Source organism: Pyxicephalus adspersus, chromosome 9, assembly GCF_032062135.1.
Source record: "Pyxicephalus adspersus chromosome 9, UCB_Pads_2.0, whole genome shotgun sequence".
Lineage (NCBI taxonomy): Eukaryota > Metazoa > Chordata > Amphibia > Anura > Pyxicephalidae > Pyxicephalus > Pyxicephalus adspersus.
In genome coordinates, this window is record NC_092866.1 from 51,604,842 (window position 1) to 51,632,549 (window position 27,708).

The 27,708-nt window shown below is 38.2% G+C and overlaps 1 protein-coding gene across 1 annotated transcript in view; it reads left to right on the plus strand.

Moving 5' to 3' along the window:
* The window catches only part of PPFIBP2 (PPFIA binding protein 2), a 96,325-nt gene that overhangs the window by 19,725 nt on the left and 48,892 nt on the right, over positions 1–27,708 (plus strand). Inside the window, exon 4 of the mRNA XM_072421540.1 lies at positions 2,177–2,379. Coding sequence (XP_072277641.1) covers positions 2,177–2,379 — 203 coding nt within the window. The remainder of the gene's footprint in view (positions 1–2,176; positions 2,380–27,708) is intronic.

Sequence of the window (27,708 nt, forward strand, 5' to 3'; positions counted from 1 at the left end):
GGTGTCACCTTTGACTCTGCCCTCTCATTCACCCCCCATATTCAGAACATTTCCAGGTCCTGTCACTTTCACCTACACAACATCTCTAAAATCCGCCCCTAGTTGTCCCCAGAGACCACCAAACTCCTTTGTAGTTCTCTTCATTGGCTTCCATTTCACCTTAGAATCAAACTCAAGCTCCTGTGCTTTGCCTTCAAATCTCTCCACAGTTCTTGTCCCACTTACATTTCTGACCTGATAGAAGAATAATCCCCCAGGCACTCTCTCCACTCCTCCAATGACCTACTAATGACTTCCTCACTCATAACCTCATCACAAGCACGGCTCCAAGACTTTTCTAGAGCTGCCCCTATTTTCTGGAATTCTCTATTCTCTCTCTCATCCGATTTGGCTTGCTCCTACTTTCTGCTCATTTAAAAGAGCGCTCAAAACCCATTTTTTCAAACTTGCCAACCAATCTTCTTCTGTCCTTTAAAACCTTCACTACTTCCCACCGTTCCAAATCCCCCTCCTATTGTGTGTTAATTCCCCCACCTACTAGATTGTTAGCTCTTCGGGACAGGGTCCTCTCCTTCTCCTGTGTCACTGACCATATTCGTTTGTCATTTGCAACCCCTCTTTAATGTACAGCACTGCTTAATATGTTGGTGCTGTAAAAATCCTGTTTATTAATAATAATAATAATAATAATAATAATGCCTTCTTGGTAATATTTCCTGCTATTGTACCTTAGCATTGACATTCCGCACATATTTCCAAACACTTCCTCCGCTATGCAGCCAGTGTTGTGGGGACACCAAGTGGTGAAATATAAAAATCTTAAATTCCTTAAAAAAAAAAACAAATCATCTGTAAAATAGGATTACCGGGAAACCCCTTCAGGGCAATTCAACCATTGGGATCTCTCTTATTTTTGCCATTATGTAAAGCCGAGTTGATTAGGTAAGTAATTAGACTGAAATAATATAGTAAAAAGGCAAACCATTAATTCATATACTACTGGAGAAGATAGACGTTCATGGGACAACCTGGGTGTTTCTGCAAACCCGGAATGTATCTACTGCAAAATTGAAACATTTGGTCATTAATAACAATTTGTTTGAAAGAAATCAGTTCCAAGTTTGCTGGATTGCCTAGGTTCTCCCATGATAGTTTATCTTCTCCTAGTCTTAGTTTTATACTGACTTCTTATTACTCATCCACAATTTTTGCTGTATGACCTCTAAGAGCTGGCAGAGGTCTTCTGAAGTTCTTCTTTTTTCATGGGTTCACATAAGTTAAAAAAGGACTTGCACAATTGTTACTTTTAGTAGATAACCTCATCATAAGAATGTATAAAAGATTATCTGCCCAAAGCCTGGCTGGGGGGTGATGACTGTGGGGTGCCCAATAGGCCATATAGTGAAGATCTTGGAAGAGCTATTACAAGTTGGTATAGTGGTAAAGATAGTAATGGAGGTGTAAAAGAATGGCTTTACTAAAAGAAAAATTGGTATAAAGAACACAAAAAGCAGTTTTTTGGGCAATTTAGAATAGTGTATTATAAGTAGGTCATTGTAACTTCATATAACATACAGTATCAACATACACAAAACAGTGGGGGGGCAAGGCAGATAAGGCACTGATAATCTAGACACTACTGATCCTGAAATATAGGTGCTTGAATAATCGTGATATGATGTGATAACCCGACGCGTTTTGCCCGCATTGGCTTCTTCAGGGGACTTTAGAAATCACAGTCATGGACAGTTACTGCATATGATAATGATAATAATAAAAAAAAAATTGCTATAATAATAATAATATGTACATGCTTATATACAAAGTGTTTTTTTGATATATAGGCATGTACTTTGTATATAATAATGTACATACTATTATTATCATTATGTGAAATAAGCAAAAACTGATTAGCATATATTTTTTATTATCATTCTCATATGCAGTAACTGTCCATGACTGTGACTTCTAAAGTCCCCTAAAGGCTTTAGAACTTAGGCCAAACGCGTTGTGGTCTCCTACTATTGGAAATCTGATGTTTCCTAGGTCTAGAATAACTTTAAAATACAACTTACCCACATCCTGTATTATTTAAATTTTAATACATTTTTACATACATTACGTTATTTATACAACGTAAAACCAAAATGTTAATATCCTCCTTCATTTCCAACAGGGACAAAGGCGGTCACTGAGTTTGCCAATGGAGTTTTTGAAGTAGGATCGCCAATGCCGATGGAATACTTTGGAACTATAACAATTTTGCATCTTGTAGAGGAGTTAAAAATATCCCTTGAAATGGTGGAAAGTCAGCAAGAACGAGAATCCCTGAGAAACCAAATACCCAACGCAACGGCATCTTATGTCATGGAGTGGTTGGTGAGTACACTGGCCATTACCTGGCCTTTTGGATTGTATTGGACCCATAATGCTAAAATGCAAAAAACAAGTTATTTTTTATTAAAAAGCTGGAAAGGGGGAAGGGGGTTGCTTATCATGACTGCTCTGAGAAAGGAACAACATTTTTTTTGTGGGATTATTATTCTATAAGTAGTGGTCTTTACCAGATGACCTCTTCTTTAGATTTCTTGAGCAAGCATCATAGTAAGCTTATATTATCCAATGTTTTTAGGCCATGAAGCTAACCTTTCCTAGGACAGAATAACCCAATTATTCTCCTTCTGATACCTAAATTAGCTCTCTCAACACCAACATAAATAAAATAATTTCATTTAAAGAATTGCTTATTCAGCACTTTTGTGTTAAAAATGAAAGGATTTCCCTTAATGAGAGTTAAAGAGTTCCACCTAGTACTTCATAAACCAAAGTTAAGCAGGAAATCTGTAATAAGTCCACTTTTAGAAACCCGGCTTACTGTACTGATGTGCCCCCCATTGTAATTCTACAAATATAGGAGCACAAATTGTCACAGTTATCACCCTGTAGCAGAAACCTTAATGGGAGAATCACCAGATGATTTTAATAAAAGTTGCATTTTTAATTTTTTTTTTTTAATTTTTTTAAAAGGTTACAAAACAACCTTTTAAAGTACAATACAATAAATAATATTGAATATATTGCACTTATTTCTATTTAAACCAATGGAAATGGACAACAAGCAGGCCAAAACTTTGCAAAGAATTGCCCGGAATGAACAGAAGCAGGTAGATTGCTATCTACAATGTATATTTATTACTGCAATGTGCTTGGTATGGATTTCCCTTTTAGGTTTAATTTGCAAGATTGGAATTAAGAAAGTTTACTGGACCTCACAATTCTTTCTCACATTTGTTGTATCATTATTTCCCAACATTGAATACTTGGCGTGTTGTATTTCAGTACTGAATTTGTTTGCTGAATTTGCATACTCTCTTTAGTTCCGGTATTTTGGTATTGGCTATTGTAGGGCCGGGAGTTAAACTATGTACACCCGTCAATTTTATGTTTAGAATACATGAGCTCTACACATACTTTGTTCAGTTCTTTGGAGAAGGGAAGGAAGAGAATACGCACCCCTTGCATCCCCCCCATAGGAAAATAAATCGGTCATCCTGGAGGGTCATTTAGTGATTGGCCATGGTGGATTGCTGAATGACATGAAGGGACTGCTGTACACATACGATTTTCCCCCAAGATGATCCCAAGGTGTTGGAGCATGTGTGGATTATGGGCTAGGATGAGGGTTAGTGGATCGGAGGATTTGGAATTGTGATTTCAAAGTTTGGTATTAAGAGTTTGATTTAGGGTTCAGGTTAATATAGTGATTATGATTAGGGGCTAGATTGAGGAGTAAGGATATAGTATGTACACATGTCTAATATATTCTGATGCAGCCAAATATTCATGCTCGTCATGGTGTCAATCTGAATCAATGGCCGTCCGACGTCGTTCATAGATTGGTCACAGCACAACAACAATTGGAAATGATCACAATGCAAGTCAAGGGAGGAGAGCACAGCAGGGTGCCACTTGGTAATCCTCCCTCCTTCGCTCTCCATGGAACATGTACAGTTCTCTTTCATCTGTCACTCAGAATGATTATGAAAGAATATTTCCTGTGACAAAAATCCAACTTGTTTCAGTGACCTTCCAGCAGTGGGGGGTGCATTATGCAGTTGTGAAATACCACAATCAAACAATTTCCTAGCCATGAAGTGTTTCCACTGTATTCCACCAATGGGTCTAGTTTATTAAAGCTCTCCAAGGCTGGAGCGGATACACTTTCATCAGTGAAGCTGGGTGATCCAGAAAACCTGGAATGCATCTGGTCCAGCATTCAAAACATTTGCTAGCAAATGACTTTGAAGAAATCCATTCCAGGTTTGCTGAATTACCGAGCTTCATTGATGAAAGTGTATTCTCTTCAGTCTTTGAGAGCATTATTAAATCAGGCCCTATGTATTTAGATGCCTTGTGTATAGAGAGCACATGATGGAGTGCAAAACACTGGCTAGGAAAATAGATGGTCCCAGATCTCCAGATTATCTGAAACAAGGCGATTTAAAAAAAAAGGGTTTGATACATAAAGGCTAAGCCTTGGCTAATTATAGAAACCTTAAGTAGACAGACTTCCCTGGTAGTGTTCTTTCTATGGCCCTGATTTATGAAAGCTCTTCAAGGCTGTAGAGAGTACACTTTCATCAGTGAAGCTGGGTGATCCAGCAAACCTGGAATGGATCTGCTCCAGGATCCGAACGTTTGCTAGCAAATAGCAAAAGATTTTTTAAAAATCTGTTCCATGTTTTCTGGATCACCCAGCTTCACTTCTAAAAGTGTGATCTTTCCAGCCTTGGAGAGCTTTCATAAATCAGGCCCTATGTGTTCTCCTGGATTGTTAGCTCTTCTGGGCAGGGTCCTATCTTTCATTTGCAACCCTTATTTATTGTACAGCACTGTGTAATATGTTGGCGCTATAAAAATACTGTTTAATAACAATAATAATAAACATTTTTTTCCATCATAATATAAAGAACATAAGAAAAGATTTGTAGGATAAATTGTATATTCCCCTCCCTCAACATATACACTATCTCCATGATGTCATATCTAATAACAAAGTAATAGCGGAAGCTTTAAGCCCATTGCTCAAATCCTCCCGGTCCATAAGGGATATACAGGTGCAGAAACTCAGGTGTTAAAGTCATCTGCTTTTGTCTAAATTGGCCACTTTATAATGTCATATCAGATCCCTCCCTTAAGGCTCACAAAGTGTTTAGCCGGGAGGGAGAAGTTACAGTCTATCACATTCTTTCCAGTTCCTCCTTTGTGTTGTTTGTGGTCAATGTTCAACAGAACATTGAACAAGTAAATCAGCAGGTGATAGGCTGGAGCTGAGCACATGGACTGTAAGAATGCCACTGTTCCTGAATTGTAGAGGGAAAGGACGCTGACTCAGTGCAAGCAATAGGACTGTGCACTTGTCTGGAGGAATGGCAGAACATATACCGGGCAGGAAGTGACCCCAGATAAACTCACTCCTATAACAAGGTAACTATTTTGCTTTCATTATTTTACCGTGAGCGAATTCTTATTTCTTGTATAATAATATCTATAACAATTGAGTAGTTTGCTTTGGTCTCTTACTGTTTAGTTCTATTGTTTGGCACATTGTGCCATATGTTATACCCCCATGTTTGACGCAACTCTGCCATGGCCAGGGAACTTGGCATCTAGAGATGTCCGTCAAACTCAATCCTTGATCTTTATTACCTTTGTTTCAGAAAACAATGCATTGGAACACTCATAATATACAGCCACACATAGCTCATGGTCTGGGATAGGGAGGAAGTATTGCCGCAGTGAAGGATTTGACAAAGATTGCTGTTGCCTTATGGTGGATAGACCAGGTGGGCCAAAGGAAAGTTTTTATGGGTTTACTAAAAATAAAGGCACCCTATTGTATATGTTAGATTGCGTACACACTTCTAATAATTATCGTTGGAAACAAACAACCGATCGGCCGAAAATCCTTCACAAAAAAGGTGACCGATGAACGAGCATTGTCGTTGGAAATGAACGACCATCACAGCGAATCTGATTGGCCTACTATCGTTCACTATCTATCGTGTGAACGGCCTATCTATCGTGTGATCGTGCATGTTTCTGCAATACACTTTCTCCTTTCCATGTCACTCCCCCCATCGTTTGAACGATTGTATCTAGCGTGTGTACAATATTGGTGGATTACATTTGAACGATCGTATCATTTCAGCATGTACAGAATTGTGCAAAATACGATCGTTCAAATATAATTGTTGATCGGTCATATTCGTTCGTTTTCTAATGATAATTATTGGAAGTGTGTACCTAGCTTTAGGCTTGGATCAGAGTTTCTCAATCAGGGTTCCTCCAGAGGTTGCTGGGGGTTGCTTGAGCAATGAGCAGTTTGCGCCTCTCAGGTCAGTTTACCTGACACCCATTATATTTTTGGCTATCTGTAAGGGTGACATTCTTCCCAATGGCCACCAATGTAAGAAGTATTCTTCCTACTGATCCCGACACTAATGTACTGTGAGATGTAGTAATTATAGAAAGGGTTCCCTGAGGACATGAAAGTTATTTGAAGGGTTCCCCATGTTAAAAAGTTTGGGAAAGTCTGGCTTAGATGTAGAAGAGTGTCTATGGCAGAGCTGAGGGGTGCATTATGCAGTTGCATAATGTTGCAATCAAATAATTTCCAAGCGCCACTGAATGCATTTAGATTCCATGTGTATAGAGAGCCCATGGTGGAGTGCCAAATACCGGCGGGGAACACCTGACCTGGCCATTTATAGGTTAAGCTGCCGATGGTCTCAGAGGTCCAGAAAACCCAAAATAAGGCAATTTAGAAAAAAGGTGTTTGATACATAAAGCCCTGGCCAAAGTAGACGGACTTCTTGGTAGTGTTCTACTTATGTGACTGATTTATTAAAGCTCTCCAAGGCTGGAGAGCATACACTTTCACTTTGCTAGCAAATGACTTTGGCAAAATGTATTCCAGGTTTGGTGGATCACCCAGGTTCACTGATGTAAGTGTATCCCCTCCAGTCTTGGAGAGCTTTATTAAATCAGGCCCATAGTAGCAGACATAAAGCATAGGAAATGTATAGTTCTACAAAGCAAGAAGCTGAGCCTACGCATGTAATATACCAATATGGCTGATTAGGTTTATATATATATTTATATAAATATATATATACACACACACATATAAACATATACAGAAAAAAAGGAATATTTTTGAGATGAGCCCACTTGTTTCCCAGCCAATGTTTGCAGTAGATTTCACTTGCTGCATGGCACTGCTTTGTAAATTCTATGTATGTATTGTTCCAGAACATGGAACTGTATAGTTGTCATTTTACATTGCAATTCACCAAATGCAGTCAGCCGCACGGATCCAGGAAGTTTACTCAATAACAACATAAGAGTCAACAACAATTTCCTGTCCTGGGCTGTATTATACTTTACACATGAGAATTCATATTAAGTAGACCTCTAATATATAAAATAATTTGCGAGTTTCCTAAAGAAAACTGTCAGTTTAATGTGCTTCTGAATTTGCTTTATGGACATAAATTCCCATAATACACCCCCCTTCTTTGTATGTCATTACATCCTAGCCTTCTGGGAGTTCAGGATTACTGTCTGTGCTGATCCAGCTCCTACACCCCACACCCCTTGCATACATATACAGCAACTGGGTGCTTTCTTGTGGCATGGACAGAAATTAGCTAGACGTATAGGAATTTAGGTGTGGGCCAGACTGTGTCTTGAAGCTAAAATATTAATATTATTATTAATAATAACAATATTAATAATAATAATAATAATTAAATAATATAAACATTATTTATATAGTGCCAACATATTATGTAACAATGTACAATAAATAGCAAAGCAGCTAGATACACAATTGAAATTTGAGAAATATGAGAGCTGTTGTATTCGCTAATAAAATTGCATTCCCGTGCATCCAATGCTGGCCCTTCCATAACAGAAAGCTAGTTTGACCACCTGATTTTTTTTCTGCTCAAGCTAACCAATAGAACTAAAATCTGTATCCTACCCCCAGCTTGTGATTGGGCTATGAAGGAGAAGCAGAAGACTGATGAGCTCATCTCTCTATCACTATTCTGTCTGCAACAATCAGCATGTCCGTTATTATCACATGAGCATTCCATCATAACTGATTGGCTCCTAGAGCTTCTTCTCCTTCTGCTGGTCTGCTCTCTGCTGTATATGTATTTGAGGCTGATGCCATGCCAAATCGCATCCTAATACTACCTCAACTTTAAAGCAGAGCTCAAGCAATGCTTTGATTTTCTTAAAAAAAAAATATATATAACCAATTTAAGGCCCGAGCGATTCAATTGTCTTTGCCACCAGAAAGAATGGACTTTATTATTAGTATTATTCTTAATAATATTAAACAGGATTTATATAGCGCCAACATATTATGCAGCGCTGTACATTAAATAAGGGTTGCAAGTGACAGACAAATACAATGACACAGGAGGAGGAGAGGATCCTGCCCCGAAGAGCTTACAATCTAAGACTTTTTCTCTTGTTGGGTTTCCAGTACAGGAAATGAAGGGAGAGCTCCTCAAAGGGGACACAACAATAAAATTCTTCCTTTCTTTAGTCAAACCTGAAAAAGTCATTGAAGCTATACAGTAAAACATCCCCATGTGCTAATTATTGGAATGTGTGCCTCCATAACAAAGGTGTCAGACTCTCAACTAAACTCCCAATAATTATGTTTATTGACATTATATATAATCAATCCGTGGAATGCGGTATCTCCATTTGATTTTATGGTTTTAACGGGTGTGACATTTGGGTGGGACTAAATTCCAGCGACAATATCATTCCAATTGACTCCTTGAGATAATAAAAGCTAACATGGCTCAGCATGATGCACAACTGATATTGAAGAACTTGGGTGGAGTTTCCCTTTAATCCAAAAGAATTACGTAAAAAGAAAAAAAAACACATGCAGAATATGAGCAGCTATTCAGATAAAAGAGAACAATGAATCATATAGTTTATGGGACACGGCAAACATATAGGACTATGTACTGGGTGATGGATTGTAACATGTTGTATATGCAAAGAAGAGAGCAGCGCTGAATGATTTATAGAGCATCCATGTTGCTAACTAAGCCAATCCAAACAGTCAGGAGAGAGGGTTATAGGAAAGTAAACATAGAATACGGATTATAGTCAAAGCAGGAAAACGTATTTGGTGAATTATAATAACGGCAAAGTGAGAATAATTTGAATAACAGCTGTGAATGAGCTACATGAAAAAGCAATAAAAGAACACCAAGAGAAAAATTATATCTAGACAGTATATATATATATATAAAAAAATATAAGTATATATTATTATACAGTATTTATATAGCACCATCATATTACACAGCGCTGTACAAAATTCATAGTCATGTCACTAGCTGTCCCTCGAAGGAGCTCACAATCTAATGTCTTTACCATAGTCATATGCCATTACCACAGTCTAAAGGCAATTTTTGGGTGATAAACCAATAAATCTAACTGCATGTTTTTAGTATGTGGGAGGAAACCTAGGCAAACACAGGGAGAACCTGCAAACTCCATGCAGATAGTGTCCCGGCCAAGATTCGGACCTGGGACCCAGTGCTGTAAAGGCTGGAGTGCTAACCACTGAGCCACCATGCTGTGTTTTGGTTTGCCTCTCCGAGCTGTTGTGTGGCCTGAAACTTTAGGGTCTGAAAGGACCCTAAAAAAACACGGATAAACCTCCATGTTTAGGATTCTGTCTACATATAATTTGTTTGCCCCTGGCTGGGCTGTGTTGGCTTTCTTCTCAACCAAATATAGCAGCTGATAAGATAAAGTGCTCTGATCTGATGAACCCTTACAAGATCGGTTTTTAATGGTCTTTGGTCTAGCCCAGGGGTCAGCAACCTTTACTATCAAAAGAGCCATTTTGCCTCCTCTTCCACTAAAGAAAAAAAGTCTGGAGCCGCAAAACATAACACAGTTTATAAACTTTTAAAAGTTTTAATATTTTTTTAATTTTACCTGTTACAACAAGTGTGCATGTGTAGGCCTACTTTGAAATAAATTAAACACTGAACTATGCCCCTAGAACAGGGGTCTGCAACCTGCGGCTCTTCAGCCTCCTTGTTGTGGCTCCCTTCGGCTGCCGCAGGGAGATCTCTGATGGGGGATCCCCTTCCTCCCAAGACACTGCGGAGGAGGGGGATTCCCTATCCGGTGTTCTAATGAAAAAAATCTACCAGTGAAATAAATCTACCACGGGGCGTGTACAAATGGGTGTGTACAATGACATCCCCCTCCTTTGATCCCCAATTCCTCTGGAATGGGGAGATGTACAAAACCAAAAATGTAGGTGCAAGTGGGGGACACCTGTGACTAACACCCCCTAAAATTTAATTGTTAGGCTATCATCAGAACATAAAGAACTCTGCCCATCAAAAAAATCTACCGTTACACATTGCTGGAGGCACCTGAACCCCAATTTCTCTGGAACAGGAAGGGGGTTCAGGTGAACAAAATTAGAGGTGCAAGTGGGGGACACCTGTGGATTACTCAAGATTGGGGGATACCCTGTTACGTTAGAAGCCTCCAGCTTCTAATGTAACAGGATGATACATTAGAAACTGGAGGCTTCTAGGGCCTAGAGGCTTCTAACGTAACAGGGTAGATTTTTTTGATAGGCAGAGTTCTTTATGTTCTGACGATGCCTTAGCGATCAAATTTTAAGGGGTGTTAGCCACAGGTGTCCCTCATTTGCAGCTTTAATTTTGTTCACCTGTACCCCCCAATCTTGAGTAATTGGGGTTCAGGTGCTAGAAGCCTCCAGCAATGTGTAACAGGCTAGATTATTTTGATGGGCAGAGTTCTTTATTTTCTGACGATGCCTTAGTGATTCAATTGTAGGTGGTGTTAGCCATAAGTGTCCCCCACTTGCACCTCTATTTTGGTCCCCTGTACCGCCTCCCCCCCGTTCCAGAGAAATTGGGGTTCAGATGCTAGATGCTTCCAGCAATGTGTAACAGGGTAGTTTTTTTGATAGGCAGAGTTTTTATGAATTTTTAGGAGGTGTTAGCCACAGGTGTCCCGTACTTGCACCTCAAATTTTTTTCACCTGTACCCCCGTTTCCAGATAAATTGGGGTTTAGGTGCTAGAAGCCTCCAACAATGTGTAACAGGGTAGGGTTTTTTGATGGGTGGAGTTTTTAGGAGGTGTTAGCCACAGGTGTCCCCCACTTGCACCTCTAATTTTGTTCACCTGTACCCCCTTCCTGTTCCAGAGAAATTGGGGTTCAGGTGCCTCCAGCAATGTGTAACGGTAGATTTTTTTGATGGGCAGAGTTCTTTATGTTCTGATGATAGCCTAACAATTAAATTTTAGGGGGTGTTAGTCACAGGTGTCCCCCACTTGCACCTACATTTTTGGTTTTGTACATCTCCCCATTCCAGAGGAATTGGGGTTCAAAGGAGGGGGATGTCATTGTACACACCCATTTGTACACGCCCCGTGGTAGATTTATTTCACTGGTAGATTTTTTTCATTAGAACACCGGATAGGGAATCCCCCTCCTCCGCAGTGTCTTGGGAGGAAGGGGATCCCCGATCAGAGATCTCCCCGCGGCAGCCGAAGGGAGCCACAACAAGGAGGCTGAAGAGCCGCAGGTTGCAGACCCCTGGTCTAGCCAAACTGATACTTTAGTATTTGATGCCAAAAAGTTATTTCAAATTCAATTGTGTGATTAATTGATCCAATATTATTATTATTAACATATTATTATAAAACAGTATTTATATAGTACCAACTTAATATGCATGTACATAAATAATAGGGATCTGTTATCATATCCAGAATCATATGACACGTGATGATATATTACTCTTCTTTAAAATGGACATCTTCATTATTGATGTCAATAAAAGTTGGGAATTTTCTGCAAAAGTCACTGGTAAACTCCCATTATATTATATTGATATTTGGATGTTATAACTGAGGGATGTGGAGCCAGAATTAACTATTTTGGATGGTGTAAAGTTAAACTAAACAAAAAGTTTCCTTTATTTCCCAGTGACTCTTTGCACTTACGTTCCTTGGTCTGTATGTTTAATCTTTGATAAGTGGCTCCAGTTTTCTCTGCTAGAATTAATGTTGTTGCACAAGTTTTTTTTCTGGGCTTCTTTCCATGTGTTTGTATGTTCTACCTGTGATTGCAAGGATTTCCAATAGACCCTTTGTTTTTCTCCCACATACCAAACTATACTGCTAGGTCAAAGGCCATAGCCACACCACCCGAGATATGGGCCAGATCTTGTCTAATCTTGGAAGCTAAACAGAGTTTGGCCTGGTTTATACTTGGAACTTGGGAATGCTAGGTGCTGTAGGAGGAAATATTTACAAATGTGAAAGATCACAGAGTAAAGTTTCATAAAAAGGAATATTCAGGTAACCTCTGCATCCACCTTCGTGTTCTTCGTGTACTAATCCAATAATGTGTTCCTAGTTAATGTTAAAGTATTACTCACCCATCCCTTGTACTACTCATAGAAAGAATAAATGTTCGGAAGATCTTATTGCCAACTTCCAGAAAATTAGAAATAGATTTACAAACTATGCCAGGGAGATTTCCCTGTTATAAAATCAATGTCAAAGAAGAACCACCTGGGAATATAATTTGTAGTTGGCCAAATCATTTACTTGATGATCACCATCGTTGGACAAACTCTAATAGTCATATATCACTATGCCAAATAAAGATCACGGTTAACATTTTTTTTTAGTTATTGACAAAATACAAAAACTTATTTAATGCACCCAATGGCTTTATTATATATATATATATATATATATATATATATATATATATATATATATATATTTATTTATTTATTTATATACTTACTTTGAATTCTGTAAATTCTCCTCCTTTTGCTTCCTAGTAGTGAAAGTGGCATTAATAGAAATTTTTACTAGTATTGTTGTATCCATTTTTATTATTTATTATTTGTATTTTTCATTCATATTATGTCATTCATACTTTACCTTGTTGCCACTTTTTAGGTATTTACCAGTAATTATATTTGCAGAGCTGTTTGGGTGGGTGTGGACTTTGTAAAATAATAGTGTGGAATGACTGATTGACGGACAGATCTACAAACCCCTCTGGTGAAACACACCTATAAATACACTGCTGACTGTAAATTAATTTACAAGGCAGGTTTACTATCGTGCCATTGTTTCCTATATCCATGGAGGGTGTTGTATGTTACACCACAATTGTACTTGTCTCTTTTTTATGTCAATGTCAATATTATCAATGGCCACATCTACAACATTATTTTTGGTAATTTTGCAAAGTAAGATGTTTGAAGCTCACTTTTTCCTGTCTGTCTATATATTTTTGTGTGAGATGATTTATAACTTATCTTTAGTTGGAAATGCCTTGAAAATGCTGTTTTAAATGTTTCCACTCCAAATCTCTCCAAGTATCAGCCATACTCCCCATCAAAGATTCGTGCCTATCTAGATCTGTTTTATTGGCAAGGCTATAAAAATAAGGGTTGTTGAAAATGTGGTATTATGGCAATTATATTGTTACCACTTTATGTGGCCTTGGATTGGTAAACTTTCATTGTATACTATAGAATAGGTCCAGCGTTATCAATCAAAGTTCTGTGGATTTCAATGGTTCCTCCAGAGGTTGCTTCAAACTGTGGCTGATCAATCTCCAATTTGAAGATCCTGCATAGTACCAGTGGTATGGCCATGACTAATAATGTTTTAATAATAATAACTAATAATGTATTAATAATTTGATGATCCTGCATAGTTCTGTGGCCAACACCAGCGGTATGGCCATGACTAATAATGTGTTTAGTTGTCTATAAAGGTGGTACTCCAGCCACCATTTTTTTAACTGGCCACAGCTTTTTTTCCACTGATCCCCAATAAATTGGTTTTAGCAAACCCAATTATAGTCTGAAGGGTTTCTTAAGGGTAAAATGGTTGAGAAAAATTAGAATAGGTGATAAAAATTTACTATTTAATTACTATTTAAAATTACTATTTAATTACTATTTAAAATACTTTACTATTTTACTATTTAACTAGCGTGGAAAAATCAAAAAAGAAACTTTTTATGCAAAAAAAAAATCCAAAGACAACTTACATTTTACAAACTGTAATAGGTATTTTCCTTATTATGTTTCCTTGCTCTGATCCCTCTTTGGACATATGTGGTTATAGAATTGTAGAAGGAATTATTAAAAAGATTTTAGGTGAAGTAGGAAGCTCTTCAAAGTTCAGGTAAAATGAAATAGTCCTGGCCTCCTTATCAATCAAAAAATATTACTTTTTTTAAAAAGAATCTACTAAAAGTGTTGAATTTTTTTTATGTGCTGTTGCTAATAAATGAATAAAAGCTATTGTTTAACTTTGTTGCTCACTTGTCAGAATAGAAGATCTCCCTTATTGAGATTGCTCATATACCTGACTGTGTATAAATGCCTCCTCCATGGTAATGAGAGCAGCTATCCCAGCCTCTGGCTTGCATGGAGATGGGGACACAGTGGCCAAATACAGTTTGCAGTTGTTGAGGAAGTGAGGAGGGTTACATTACATTCACTGCCTGTTCTCATGTAACTGACAGACTGAGATATCTGTATATAGATAGTCATGCAGAGCCATGACACAGCTGTGCTGGGAAATGTGTTTACAAGATGCGTTTTCCTGCCACGGCACGGTTTACAGTGTGTATATGATATACAGCAGAGCCTGTAAACATAGACATTGCCTATTTGGAAATGTTTGCAGAAGCCCAGGAAACAAGTTCTTTCCAGAGTACAAAATATATACCCTGTAACTTCTTTTCTTGTTGTACAATATACTATATGTTCATCCAGGGGTTAATGTGTAGGAGCGTAGGAGACCAAAAGTCAGCCATATATTGGTCAATTTGTGCCAAATTAGGCAAATGATGAATATTAATGATGAGTATTGCATGTGCGGTCCCCCATGTGTAATGTAATAAATTAGTGTGAGCTGGCAGCCGCCATATTGCAGCGCTACTATATAGAGATTTATGTTTCTGATCAGTACAGATTCACACTATAGACCCTAATGGTCTCCATCTGTAGTCTGTGAGGATACCTAATGGTGGATCTGTACAACAAGCCTTTTTGAATGTGAAGGGCTTCCCTACCCTTAAGACTTTCAGTGTGCATATGTCCTCCAATTAGGCCATAGAAAATCAGTCTGTGATATTTCCTACCAATGAAGAAGCAGTTTCTCTGCGAAACGCGTCCGGTTTAATTAACTATCTGACTGTAACATCATGATGTGTTGTCCAACTATGGGTTCTTCTTTTACTTAACATGTATGTACCACATGTACTTTTCTGACTAAATTGTTGAAACCAAAAATTTTATATGGTATTTTGTATGATTTGATGATTTTACCTATATTTGATACCACTGAAACTCCCTACTTCTTTTTACCCCAGTATGTGTGGGTTTAAATGTTTTCTCTATTGGTAATATACTTCTGGGAGGTGGTAGAATCCAGCTTGAACATTTTTTCTCGGGCAATTTTTTTTGGAATACCAAGGCATTAGTATTATTATAATATATAATAATAATATTAGGCATTATGATCAGACCCATTGATGATGTTTGGATTTGGGTTGGCTACAGAATCATCCCTAATATCTAACAATATTTCTGTTCCTTCATTACTGTATTTATCAATAATAACATTTACCTATAGACCATTGCTATGGTTTACACTCATCAGTCACCCCATTTCAATCACCCCTTGAACCCTACTTACGTTTCCAGTAGGTTTAATCAGCATAGGAGCAGGCTTTCCCGATCAATGGTTATACAACATGTTGATCCAGGATATTGTAGTTATTATTATATTATTGTACTATTATTATACTGTATTATATTATTATACTATTGTTACTCTCTCAGGGTTTGAAGTGATGGCCTTATATTTGGTATGTACACACATGGATCACTGTACTCTAATATAATACATTAATATGCCCAAGTACTGACCAAGTCATGTTTACTTCAAGCAAAATGAATTCAATGCACATTCACCCAATACCTAAAGAGCACAGAAACGTCCAAAGGTATTTTGGACATTATTGGATTTATTTTAGATGTGATTGTTGCACTCCCTCTCAAATCAAAAGTTTTATTTGTTTAAAAACTTGACACAAATAGGAAGTCACAAGTCCGTTGTTATATATCTCCAGATTCACACAGGCGGAAATCTGTTCATGATATTTGGGGTCTGAGGAGCTGTTATTCTATACTTTGGCAGGTTGGTGTTTCAGATCCCGGAATATCCTACGTATATTATTATCATAGATGGAAGGCTGCTAATCTCTGCCAAAGCAGCAAAATGCCATGCTACCTAAACACTGCCCATCAGCAAAGAACAGAGCAGAATGTTCCGAAATCTTCCGGATTGTGAAGTTAAAGAGGACCTGAACTCTGGAAGTCTAAGTCCAATCTTACCAGCGGTCCCTCCGCAGCTGATCTCTTTTTATTTAACATCTCTTGAGCACCTTGGAAGAAATAGGGATTTGTTACCCTTTGACTGCTGATCCGATAACTGGTTAGGGAATATTTAGAAAAGTAGAGAAACCCCAGATCCAATGAATGAATAACTAAGGCTACATGCACACATGCAACCATTGTCATTGGAAAGGATCTTTCACGATCCTTTCCATTGATCCGATGGTCGTCCATCACTGAGCTGGATGAGAACAATTGCACGTGTGTACCTAGCCTAAGTAACTAATGTAAGTAACAAATGGTTTATCCATTACCCAACATTGACCAAACACTGAGATGTCATTTTTCAGTGAACTGGCCCTTTAACGTCATCTCTTGTTATGTATCAGTATTGCTGATCTCCTGCAGCCCATTGACAGTCTCTTTCTGTCTACACCCATGTAATACAATAATGCCTACACTGCATTCTTTATTGTATTTCAGTTATGCAGATCTCTCACAGCCCATTTGCAGCCTGTTGCTGTCTACATAGTGATGAATGCACAGCATTTTATTGCATTCTTTGTTGTGTCATGGGTATAGAAATCTTCTATCTCTCATTTTCAGCCTCTTGTTATACATAATTGTGATGAATGCACAGCATTATTTTGCATCTTTGTCGTACTTGAGGTATGCAGATCTCCTGCAGCCCATTTACAGCCTGTCTACATGTATATACTACAATAATGACTGCATTGTATTTGGCAAACATTTGTATTGTTTGGGATTTTTTTATATATAGATCTCTTACAATTCATTTGTCTACATGCTATGTACCATGGTGATGATTGCACAGCATTATTTTACTGCATTCTTTGTTGTATCTCTGTAATGCAGATCTACTGCAAATTATTTACAGCCACGTACTATAATATTGTCTGCACAGCATTGTTTGCGTTCTTTGTTGTATCTTGGTATTGCTGATCTTCTGCAGCCCATTTGCACATTCTGTATATATGTATGTACTGTAATAATGACTGCATGACATTTTTGTATCTCAGTTCTGCAGATCTCGTGCAGATTCATTCTGTCTACATGTAATACAGTAATGTCAGTGACCTGATTGTAACCACAGGGAACCTTCCCTTAGATTGTAAGCTCTTCAGGCAGGGTCCTTACCTCCTCCTGTGTCACTGTCTGTATTTGTTTGCCATTTGCAACCCCTATTTAGTGTACAGCACTGCGTAATATGTTGGCGCTATAGGAATCCTGTTTAATAATACTAACACCTGTGCTGAAATGACTACTTGTATATCCTCGCATTACCCGCATTGGAAAGCTATGTGGCAAGGTGACCACACAGCAGCACAATTAGGGGGCAAGGGGGCAAACCTTGACTATGACTATGGACTTGTACAGGTCTGCGTAATATGTTGGCGCTATATACATACTGTGTAATAATAATATTATAACACAAAATGCCTTAGGCAGTCACATGTGAGGAATATATTATTTTATTATACTTTTTAAATAGCCTTTACATGTGTTTTTGTAGATTGGGTGGCCAATGCAACATTTGCAAATTTTACTTGAATATTAACCTAGCCGCTCTCTTTGTTCCTCCAATGGCCGACTAATGACTTCCTCACTCATAACCTCATCACACGCACGGCTCCAAGACTTTTCTAGAGCTGCTCGACTCTCTGGAATGGTCTTCCTCGTCCTATTCGGCTTGCTCCTACTTTCTGCTCATTTAAAGGAGCGCTCAAACCCATCTTTCCAAACTTGCCTACCCATCTTCTTCTGTCTCTTAAACTGTCATTACTTCTCACCACTACATATCTCCCATCCTATTGTGTGTACATTCCCCAAACTACTAGATTGTAAGCTCTTCAGGGCAGGGTCTTCTCCTCCTGTATCACTGTCTGTATCTGTCTGTCATTTGCAACTCCTATTTAATGTACAGCGCTGTGTAATATGTTGGGGCTATATAAATCCTGTTTATTAATAATAATAATAAACATAATAATAACAATATTGCTCATTATTTACTAGAGTGTAAGCTCTTCGGGGCAGGGTCCTCTCCTCCTCTGTCACTGTCTGTATCTGGCTGTCATTTGCAACCCTATTTATTGTACAGCGCTGTGTAATATGTTGGCGCTATATAAATCCTGTTTATTATTAATAATAATAATTATATCGCTCATTATTTACTAGAGTGTAAGCTCTTTGGGGCAGGGTCTTCTCCTTCTGTGTCACTGTCTGTATCTGTCTGTCATTTGCAACCCCTATTTTATGTACAGCGCTGTGTTATATGTTGGTGCTATATAAATCCTGTTTATTAATAATAATAATAATAATAATAATAATATCGCTCATTATTTACTAGAGTGTAAGCTCTTTGGGGCAGGGTCTTCTCCTCCTGTGTCACTGTCTGTCATTTGCACCCCCTATTTAATGTACAGCGCTGTGTAATATGTTGGCGCTATATAAATCCTGTTTATGATTAATAATAATTATTATTATTTTGGATGACTTTCTTCCCATTCTCTGGACACAAATCCTCCCATGGGCATATTTGTTGTCACATGGCGGTGACATTACAGTTGCTCACCCTTCTTCTGGTTCTTTTCACACTCCACAAAGGTGTTTACCTAAATGCCTCTTTTGTCCGTGGACTTGTGTGAGTTTCGCACACAGAGCGGGGAGATCACATTGCAGGAGCTGCTGTCAGGGTTTTGTAGTATCAGGGAATGAAGTGACAAGCAGCCACAGACAGGAAATAGGGGTCTTGGAGTAATGTGTTCCAGGCCCCCGAAACTTACAATCCTTGGAAAATATTTCCCTTCTGACTTTGGCAATATTTAGCTAGTTGTTTTACCATCAGCGAAGGGAAAAGATCTTCGATCCTGGAGGTAAAACCAACACGGTGACTCCTCCTCGCTTGCACAGAATTAAGGAGATTGAATCACACCAGCGACAGCCTCCGGTTAATTCTCTTAGTCGTATCGCTCTGAGAAGCCTGCAAGGCAGAACGACGAGGCTTCTGTAAAATGTGATCACTTATTTACGTTCCAGGATCTTTTATTTTTTAATAAGAGGCACACGAAACGCGTATCGCTAAACAATGGCTGCCGCTACAGCCAAAAGAACAAACCGGTTTTCCAGAGGGGATTTGATTTACGAAATGGACTCAAAGAATGGATGTTGAAATCGATATTTATAAACATTTCAAGTGGCTGAAAAGGGTGAGTGTATTGTGTGTTCACGTGTTGGGATAAAGCGTTTATTTTGTGTGTTCCGTTAAGATGTGACGGAAGGCATTTAAACTTTTCTTAACTCTGATGTGTGCCAAATCCATGAAGCTTCTGGTATTAGTGTACGTCAGACTCAGGGGATCCTGCTTTGTTTTCTTGCAGCCAACTTGAATTGAATAAATAACATTATGGGCATGTGAATGTTGATAGAATTTAGGGAATGAGGGATGTGCCTTGAGAAAAACTATCTATAGACATAAAAGTATTGGTCAAGTGGAAAGTAGAGAATGGGAAATGTTTAGATTATGTTGTCACCCCCCCATTGACCTTTTTTTGGATTGATCACCCTAAATGGGTTACCAGCCAAAACTATCTATAGACATGAGATTATTGGCAACCTGTAGCAACTCTTTTGTTATCATTCACAATAGGAAAAATTACCGATTGACATAGGGATATAGGTAACAAATGTAAAGTATTAGCAGGACTGGGGAATGATTAGATTTTTGTGGACACCTATGAGCTATGTACTCACCCCCTGGTTGACCATTTATTAAATTTATTTATTGATCCCTTTAAATGTATTACAAACCCAATCAATCCATAGACCTTAAAATATTGGTAATTTATCAACTGTTTATCATGCAAAACTACCTATAGATACAAGATTATTGGTTATAGGACTCTGGATCTATAGGAACACATCTCTGTGGGCACCTGGTGAACTATGTAGCCACCCCTTTGGATGACCTATGCTTGGACAAGGGGTGATTGCCTAAATTGGATTACTAGCCTTAACTATCAATAGGCATAGGATTATTGGAGATAACTGGAAAGTAATAGTGGTACCAAAAGAGAAGTTTTGTAGGGACTTTTAAGGCAGCAAACAATGATCTAAAGACAAAACCATATTTGAATAATTTGTTAAAAAGATAAAAAAAAGACAAGTATAAAAAAAGCATACCTCCAATTATCCACATTCAGTTCTAAAAAATTAGTACTGGATGATGATTAGATCTTTTGTGGAAATTTGGTGAACTATATAGTCGCACAATGGTTGACTGTTTCTTGGGAAAGGAAATGATTGCCTGGTATTGATTACTAGCCCAAGCTACATATAGATGTGAGATTATTGCTGACATGTTGAATGTGGTAGGATTTGGGAATAATTAGATTTCTATGGACACCTAGTAAGCTATTTAATGTACAGGGCTGTGTAATATCTTGGGGCTTTATAAATCCTGTTTAATATTAATATGTAGTCTCCCTCTAGGCTAACCAGTCTTCGGATAGGGGGTTGATTGCCCAAAATGGATTACTAGCCAAATTTACGTACAGACATGGGATTATTGGTGGTAAGTGTAATACGGGATCACTGTGGACATCTGGTGACCTATTTTTGGTGCCAAATGGAGCATATTGGTAGGAATAGGGAATGATTAGATCTCTGTGTGCACCTAGTAAATTATTCATTACCCCCTTGTGGACCTTTTTTTTGGACAAGGAGTTGATCAGCTAAAATGGATTGTACAGAATGATTCACCTCTTGGTGATCATTTTTTGTATAGAGGGTTGATTATCTAAAATGGATTACTAGCTCAAACTACCTAGACACAGGATTATTGACATCAAATGTAAAGTAATAGTAACATTAGGAAATGATCAGATCTTTGTGGATACCTGGTGAACTGTATAGGTACCCCCTGTTGACCATTGCCTAGATTACCTATAGACATGGCATTATTGGTGACAAATGACTAGGGGATAGTTAGAAATCTGTGGACACCCCCTTGGTAGACCAGTCTTTGAAATGGTGGTTTACTGCCTAAAATTGTTTTTTATCCAAATCATCCTATAGATATGAAAATATTAGTTTTTTTTAGCATTTACACTAGGCAGAATACATAAGGACATGAGGTTATTGGTGCCAAATGGAGCATATTAGTATGAATGGGGAATGATTAGATCTCTCTGGGCACCTAGGGAATTGTTCATCACCCCTTGGTGGACCTTTTGTTTGGACAAGGAGTTGATCAACTATAACAATAAAATGGATTGTACAGAATGATTGTAACCCAAGACATGCTTGTCAGCAGAGGTATTTTCCCATAAATATGCATGTTTTACCCAAAACAAATGCACATGGTAAACCACAATCAATCTACGTTGGGATTATGTGGTGGACCTATCTTCTAACCACAATGCCATATCTGTGGCTATCCTCAGAGTGCCCATACATTTCATAATAAGTGCCTGGCACTAGGTTCAAGCATTGAACTGACAATCCTTCTTTCTACTGGGTAAACTTCCAAGTGATAACAAGTAGTTCTAAGCAGCTACACTCCATGATGAATGATTCAAGGACAATCAGTGTGTAGGTGCTTCAACCTCATCCAGCTCTGTACATTACTCATTGCATTTTTAGAAGTCTTTTGGGTGAGATCAGGTTATTACAACTCATCATTATCACTCAGAACACTAACTTATTAAGTTTGTTAGTTTCAAACTTCCACAATTTGGATATGGATACTGGATCTGAAGTTTTGATGGTCTGGAACACATGGAGTTAATTACTTAGTTTGACCACAAAGAATGGGAACAGTGCCCTATTGTGTTGTCCTTTTAAAGTTTCACTGGCTGGTAGGTTTCACTGGCTGTTGCCTAACCTGTTTTCCATTCAGGAAACTTAGCACTTGACTTGAGAGTTTAGCTGTACAGGAGATCTGCCTCTGATATGCATGTTATGTAATGAAAGAGGTGTGTAAGTCATGTTCATTCACCGTTCAATATTGTGTTCCAAGTGACTGAACATCTGATGAGGGCTTTTAGCATTTGATATGGAATGGCAATCAATGGAGCTGACTGCTGAAAAATTGAAATAGTTTCCTTTAATAGCCAATCAGATCCCTTGAAACAGTTAATGATAAAAAGTGATTGGTTGGTGGTCAGCTGTTCCCATTTTAAAAATCAGCCATACTTGTTTTTAGTTATACTTCTGTTTAGCTATATTGACGGTGAGCTGAAATTTTGTCTATAGTGCCACAAAGTGATATAATCAGAAATGATCCCTATCCATGGGATCGGCATAAAGTTTTTATTAGAAGAGCATCTACGAAATCAGATTCGTTACAAAGGCCTTAGTTGTACCTAATGTGGATTTATCACAGAGAGATTACATAAACTGCCATTGCTGACCTGTTTCTAAAAAATACTGATGCCTGGTTAGTGTTGTGATCCTCTGCCTTTGATACCTTCTGACTCATTGTCCCAGAATGATGCAGCCCAGATATTCTGCTAATTGTCAGACAATTATCTGAATGCTTGTTAGAGGCGTGTATCTGAAACTACTGACACCAAAGGATCACCTTTATACAATTAGCATTCTTTACAATGAGTTCATCAATGGCGGCTTTAACCATCTATCAGTGAAAAGTCCACTGTAACATACCCTAAGAGCACTTAAGGCTTGCAAAAGTGGTAACCCAATCAATAGCATTGCATGTCCTTTTAGCATGCCTTAAAGAGGAACAAAACCCAGTCTATACTCATCTGTCCCCATTCCTTCGTGGGCACCACCACCTTCTTTCTTGTCCCCATCTTTGACTGTTTTGATTGGTCAGTATGACGTAAAATCCCAAGAGTTCATTTAGTCCTGGCATCTGCAGGGGAAGTTGGGATGTCCCAGGATTTTGACACTTTAATGGAATGATCAGGCAAGGAAATATGTTTTATAGCAGAAGGGACATCGTCTGTCCATTTTTGCAAAAAAGCACTGCCTGGCTGCAGATTTTTTAAGCGGAACCTTTGAAGTGAAGGGGAACCTTGCTAAATGAAAGCCATTAAATTAGGCATTTGTTTCCAATTTCGTTTTGCATTTCTAAGAACAAAAACAGTTACAATGTCTACTTTTAGTTTGTAAAATCAGCCTAAAAAGCTCTCTCAACCACTATGTTAATTACGATAAGACCGACTACCACAAAGGTTATGGTGATCACTCATTCGGATTGTCTTTGTAAAGCTGGCCATACACAACTCGATTTTTGCATCAGGTAAATGATTGATATCTTCCTGATAATGATCATTTACCTGGATTATTGCAGTGCACCTGTCCTGTTGAAGATCCATGTTTTTCAATGGTAGTAATTGATTCTTCATCAGCGAATGCTTCAGTCAATGTCAGATTCACTATTTTATTAAACGACTTTTTTGTGTTCTAATGTTGTATTACTTATTCTTTTTACGTATTCACTTTTTAAAGGGCTGTGAGAGATCACAGACCTTTACCCCATGAAAAAATAGCTCATCACTTTACCGGAAAAACATAAATAAAGCAAAGCATCTCCTGTTCTATTATATATATTACATATGTATAAATAGACCAGCCTTTACCATGAAGTGCCTGTGTTCTGTAACTCAAGTGCTGTGACATACACGTAGATGCCTTGGCATTTCCAGTAGCAATGGAACACGAATCAAGTGAATGCAAAGGCTGGTTGACCTTTAGCAATACACACCTAACAGCGGCTGTTGGGTTTAGTGAATGCTATAAGACAAAGACTTCTACCTGACCTTATTATTGAACCTCCTCTGAGTTATGTGCATGGGATTAAGAGACACTTTCAGTAATACAAGCTGATATAATTCATTTTTTTTTTTTTACTAAACTCCATAAGTATGTCCTAGTCTCCATTAATCATGTGGAAGAGAGGCCAGGAAGAACTTCTGATGGTTGGGGCGTCTCTACTAAAGAATGGATTGTTTGCCATGAAGGCACTAGTATTGGGTTAAATTAGCAATATATGAATCAAAAGTTTCAGGGCCCATTTAGATCAGTGCTGTGCCTTAATTCCTCTTACAGCCAGGACGGTGGCTCAGTGGTTAGCACTCCCAGTCCAGTCCCAGGTTCAAATCTCAGGACTCTAGCTGCATGGAGTTTGCAGGTTCTCCCCGTGTTTGTGTGGGTTTCCTCCCACATTCCAAAAATATGCAGTTTGATTTATTGACCCCCCAAAATTGACCTTAGACTATATTAAAGACTTATGACTATGGTAGGGATATTAGATTGTGAGCCCCTTTGAGGGACAACTAGTGATATGACAATGGACTTTGTAAAGCGCTGCATATTATGTCGGCGCTATATAAATACTGTGCAATAATAATAATAATAATAAGCATGTGTCCATTAAAGTATTCATTTTAAATGTGTACCTAACACGCACACAAAAACACATGACTTCTATTGTGGTGTGTTGTGTTCTGCAATGTTGGTGCATTGCCTTAGTGTGCTTGGGTGCCATTCAGACCTAATGGAACCCCAACAGTGGTGGATGGGGCTAACAGTGGGCTTCTGTGCAGAACTAACTTGGGACCCTCCACCATAGTGATTTGGGGGACCCATGGTGAGATTGGATCTTTCAAACTGATGCACACTATTCACCTCCCTATATCGGCTCCTATTGTCTGAACAGAGTTTATGGTAGAATCACCAGGCATTATTTAAATAAAAGCTACAGATTTTAAAGAAAATGACTTATGAACTGACATTAACATTTTACAGGTTTAAATAATTGAATTATTTGGATTAACATATATTAATATAAGTCGTTATTGGTGAGATCTCTTGGCCTTTTGAGGTTTGTATTCATACCATGCAGCCTTTATATTGACGTCCTATTCTCCCTGTTGGACCTTTAATGTGTTAATTCAGTAGGAGGGGTTGGAGGAACACCTGTATTGTAGCAGGATGAGGAGAGAGTTCTAAAGTGGACAGGAAGAGGAGTTGGGAGTTATGGCTGGGAGATCGCACACTTGGAGGTCCCAGTAGACAATAGAAGTGAGTGACCCAATCTTTGTAAAATATATATGTGAAATTACACAGTCAGCTGACCATTTTATACTTTTCCCTATGGTCTATAGGGATCTAGGCATACTGAAATGTATTTACTTGTTCCAAGTATTCACTACTCTTTGGGTGAAATAAGTTATTATAGAACTTTTTTCCCGCTAGTCTGAGGTCATGTCTCCTAGAGTGTAAGCTCTTCGGGGCAGGGTACTCTCCTCCTGTGTCACTGTGTGAATTTGTCTGTCATTTGCAACCCCTATTTATTGTACAGCTATGCGTAATATGTTGGTGCTATATAAATCCTGTTTATTAATAATAATAAAGTCCATGTGTTCCTAATCTCCTCTATATCTTTAACTCACATTATATTAAAGTGGGAAGAATGCCTCTTACATTGCTGGTCATTAGGAAAATGGCAAAATGATTAGCATTAGTTTATTTGATCCCAGAGGTCCTCATGGCTCAAGGAACCCCTAGCACCCTCTGGAGGTACCCTGGATAAAAAATACTGTTCTAGATAGTTGTATGGTCATTTTCTAGGGTTTCATTAGTTGTACTCTCAGATTGTAAGCTCTTCAGGGCAGGGTCCTCTCCTCCTGTGTCACTGTCTGTCATTTGCAACCCCTATATAATGTACAATGCTGCGTAATATGATGGCACTATATAAATATGTAAATGATGATGGCACTATATAAATATATAAATAAAAATATATATATATATATATAATTTTAAACAGGAAATTTGTTTTTGATTTGCTTTGATCTCATGTATTTATAACACATTCTGTAAAGCAATTCTAAAATACAACATCTACTAATTGTTACATTCTTTGCTGCAATCAAACGTCAATCCTCTACCATATTTATTAGCCCACCCGCGATCAATAGCTGGTGTTGGGCACTTGGAAGATTTATATAGAACTTCCCATACACATTTCAGTCTCCATGCACAATCACTTTTAGATTTACCTAAACTATCCAATTTGTATTCAATCAGGTAGAAACTTGTACTGCAGTTCTTGGCAGATAAAAAGGAGGTTGTAATGGGTGTGAGATGAGACCAGGTTGAGTATACATACCCCTATAAATCCAAACTCAATATTCACTGCGTTTATTATCCCTCAAAAAATGTAGGCACCTTTGCCATTTGATTTTGAGATTTCTAATCCTAGAATAATCCCAATGACTCCTCACCTAGCAATATTGGTTATAATATTATACTAAAGGGCTTTGCAATTATTTAAAATGCTGGTGAGCAGCTTTAAAAAAAAAAAATCTCTTTTATGACTATATTTTAGTTTGGGGCTTTAGATTTTCACTACCCAAAGATTATCATTTGTGATAAAACTTGCATCCATAATTTTTGATGTGCCAGAACAAGAAATGAATGACCACTAATGGGACTATTTTAGTCCATGCAGTGGGGAGCCTCCTTTTCCTTCAAATTTCCCTCATTCATTAAATACAACAGGCCACCCGTTTTCTGTCTCTCTGATTATTTCTAAATATGTCCCTCAAAATTATCCCACCATCCTATTGTGTGTAAATTTCCCCCACCGCCTAGATCGTAAGCTCTTCAGGGCAGGGTCCTCTCCTCCTGTATCACTGTCTGTATTAGTCTGTCATTTGCAACCCCTATTTAATGTACAGCGCTGTGTAATATGTTGTCGCTATATAAATCCTGTTTATTGATAATAATATTAATTCCTAATGATCATTTCTGTACACGGTTCAGCAGTTCAAAATATTCATTACAGTGCAGCACGGTGGCTCAGAGGTTAGCACTCTTTCCTTTACAGCACTAGGTCCCAGGTTTGAATCTCGGACAGGACACTATCTGCATGGAGTTTGTATGTTCTCCCTGTTTTTGCGTGGGTTTTCCTCCAGGTACCCCGGTTTCCTCCCACATCCCAAAAACAGCCAGTTAGGTTAATTGGCTTCCCCCAAAAATTGACCTTAGACTGTAATAAAGATATGACTATGGTAGGGACATTAGATTGTGAGCTCCTTTGAGGGACAACTAGTGGCATGACTATGGACTTTGTACAGCGCTGCGTAATATGTTGTCGCTATATAAATCCTG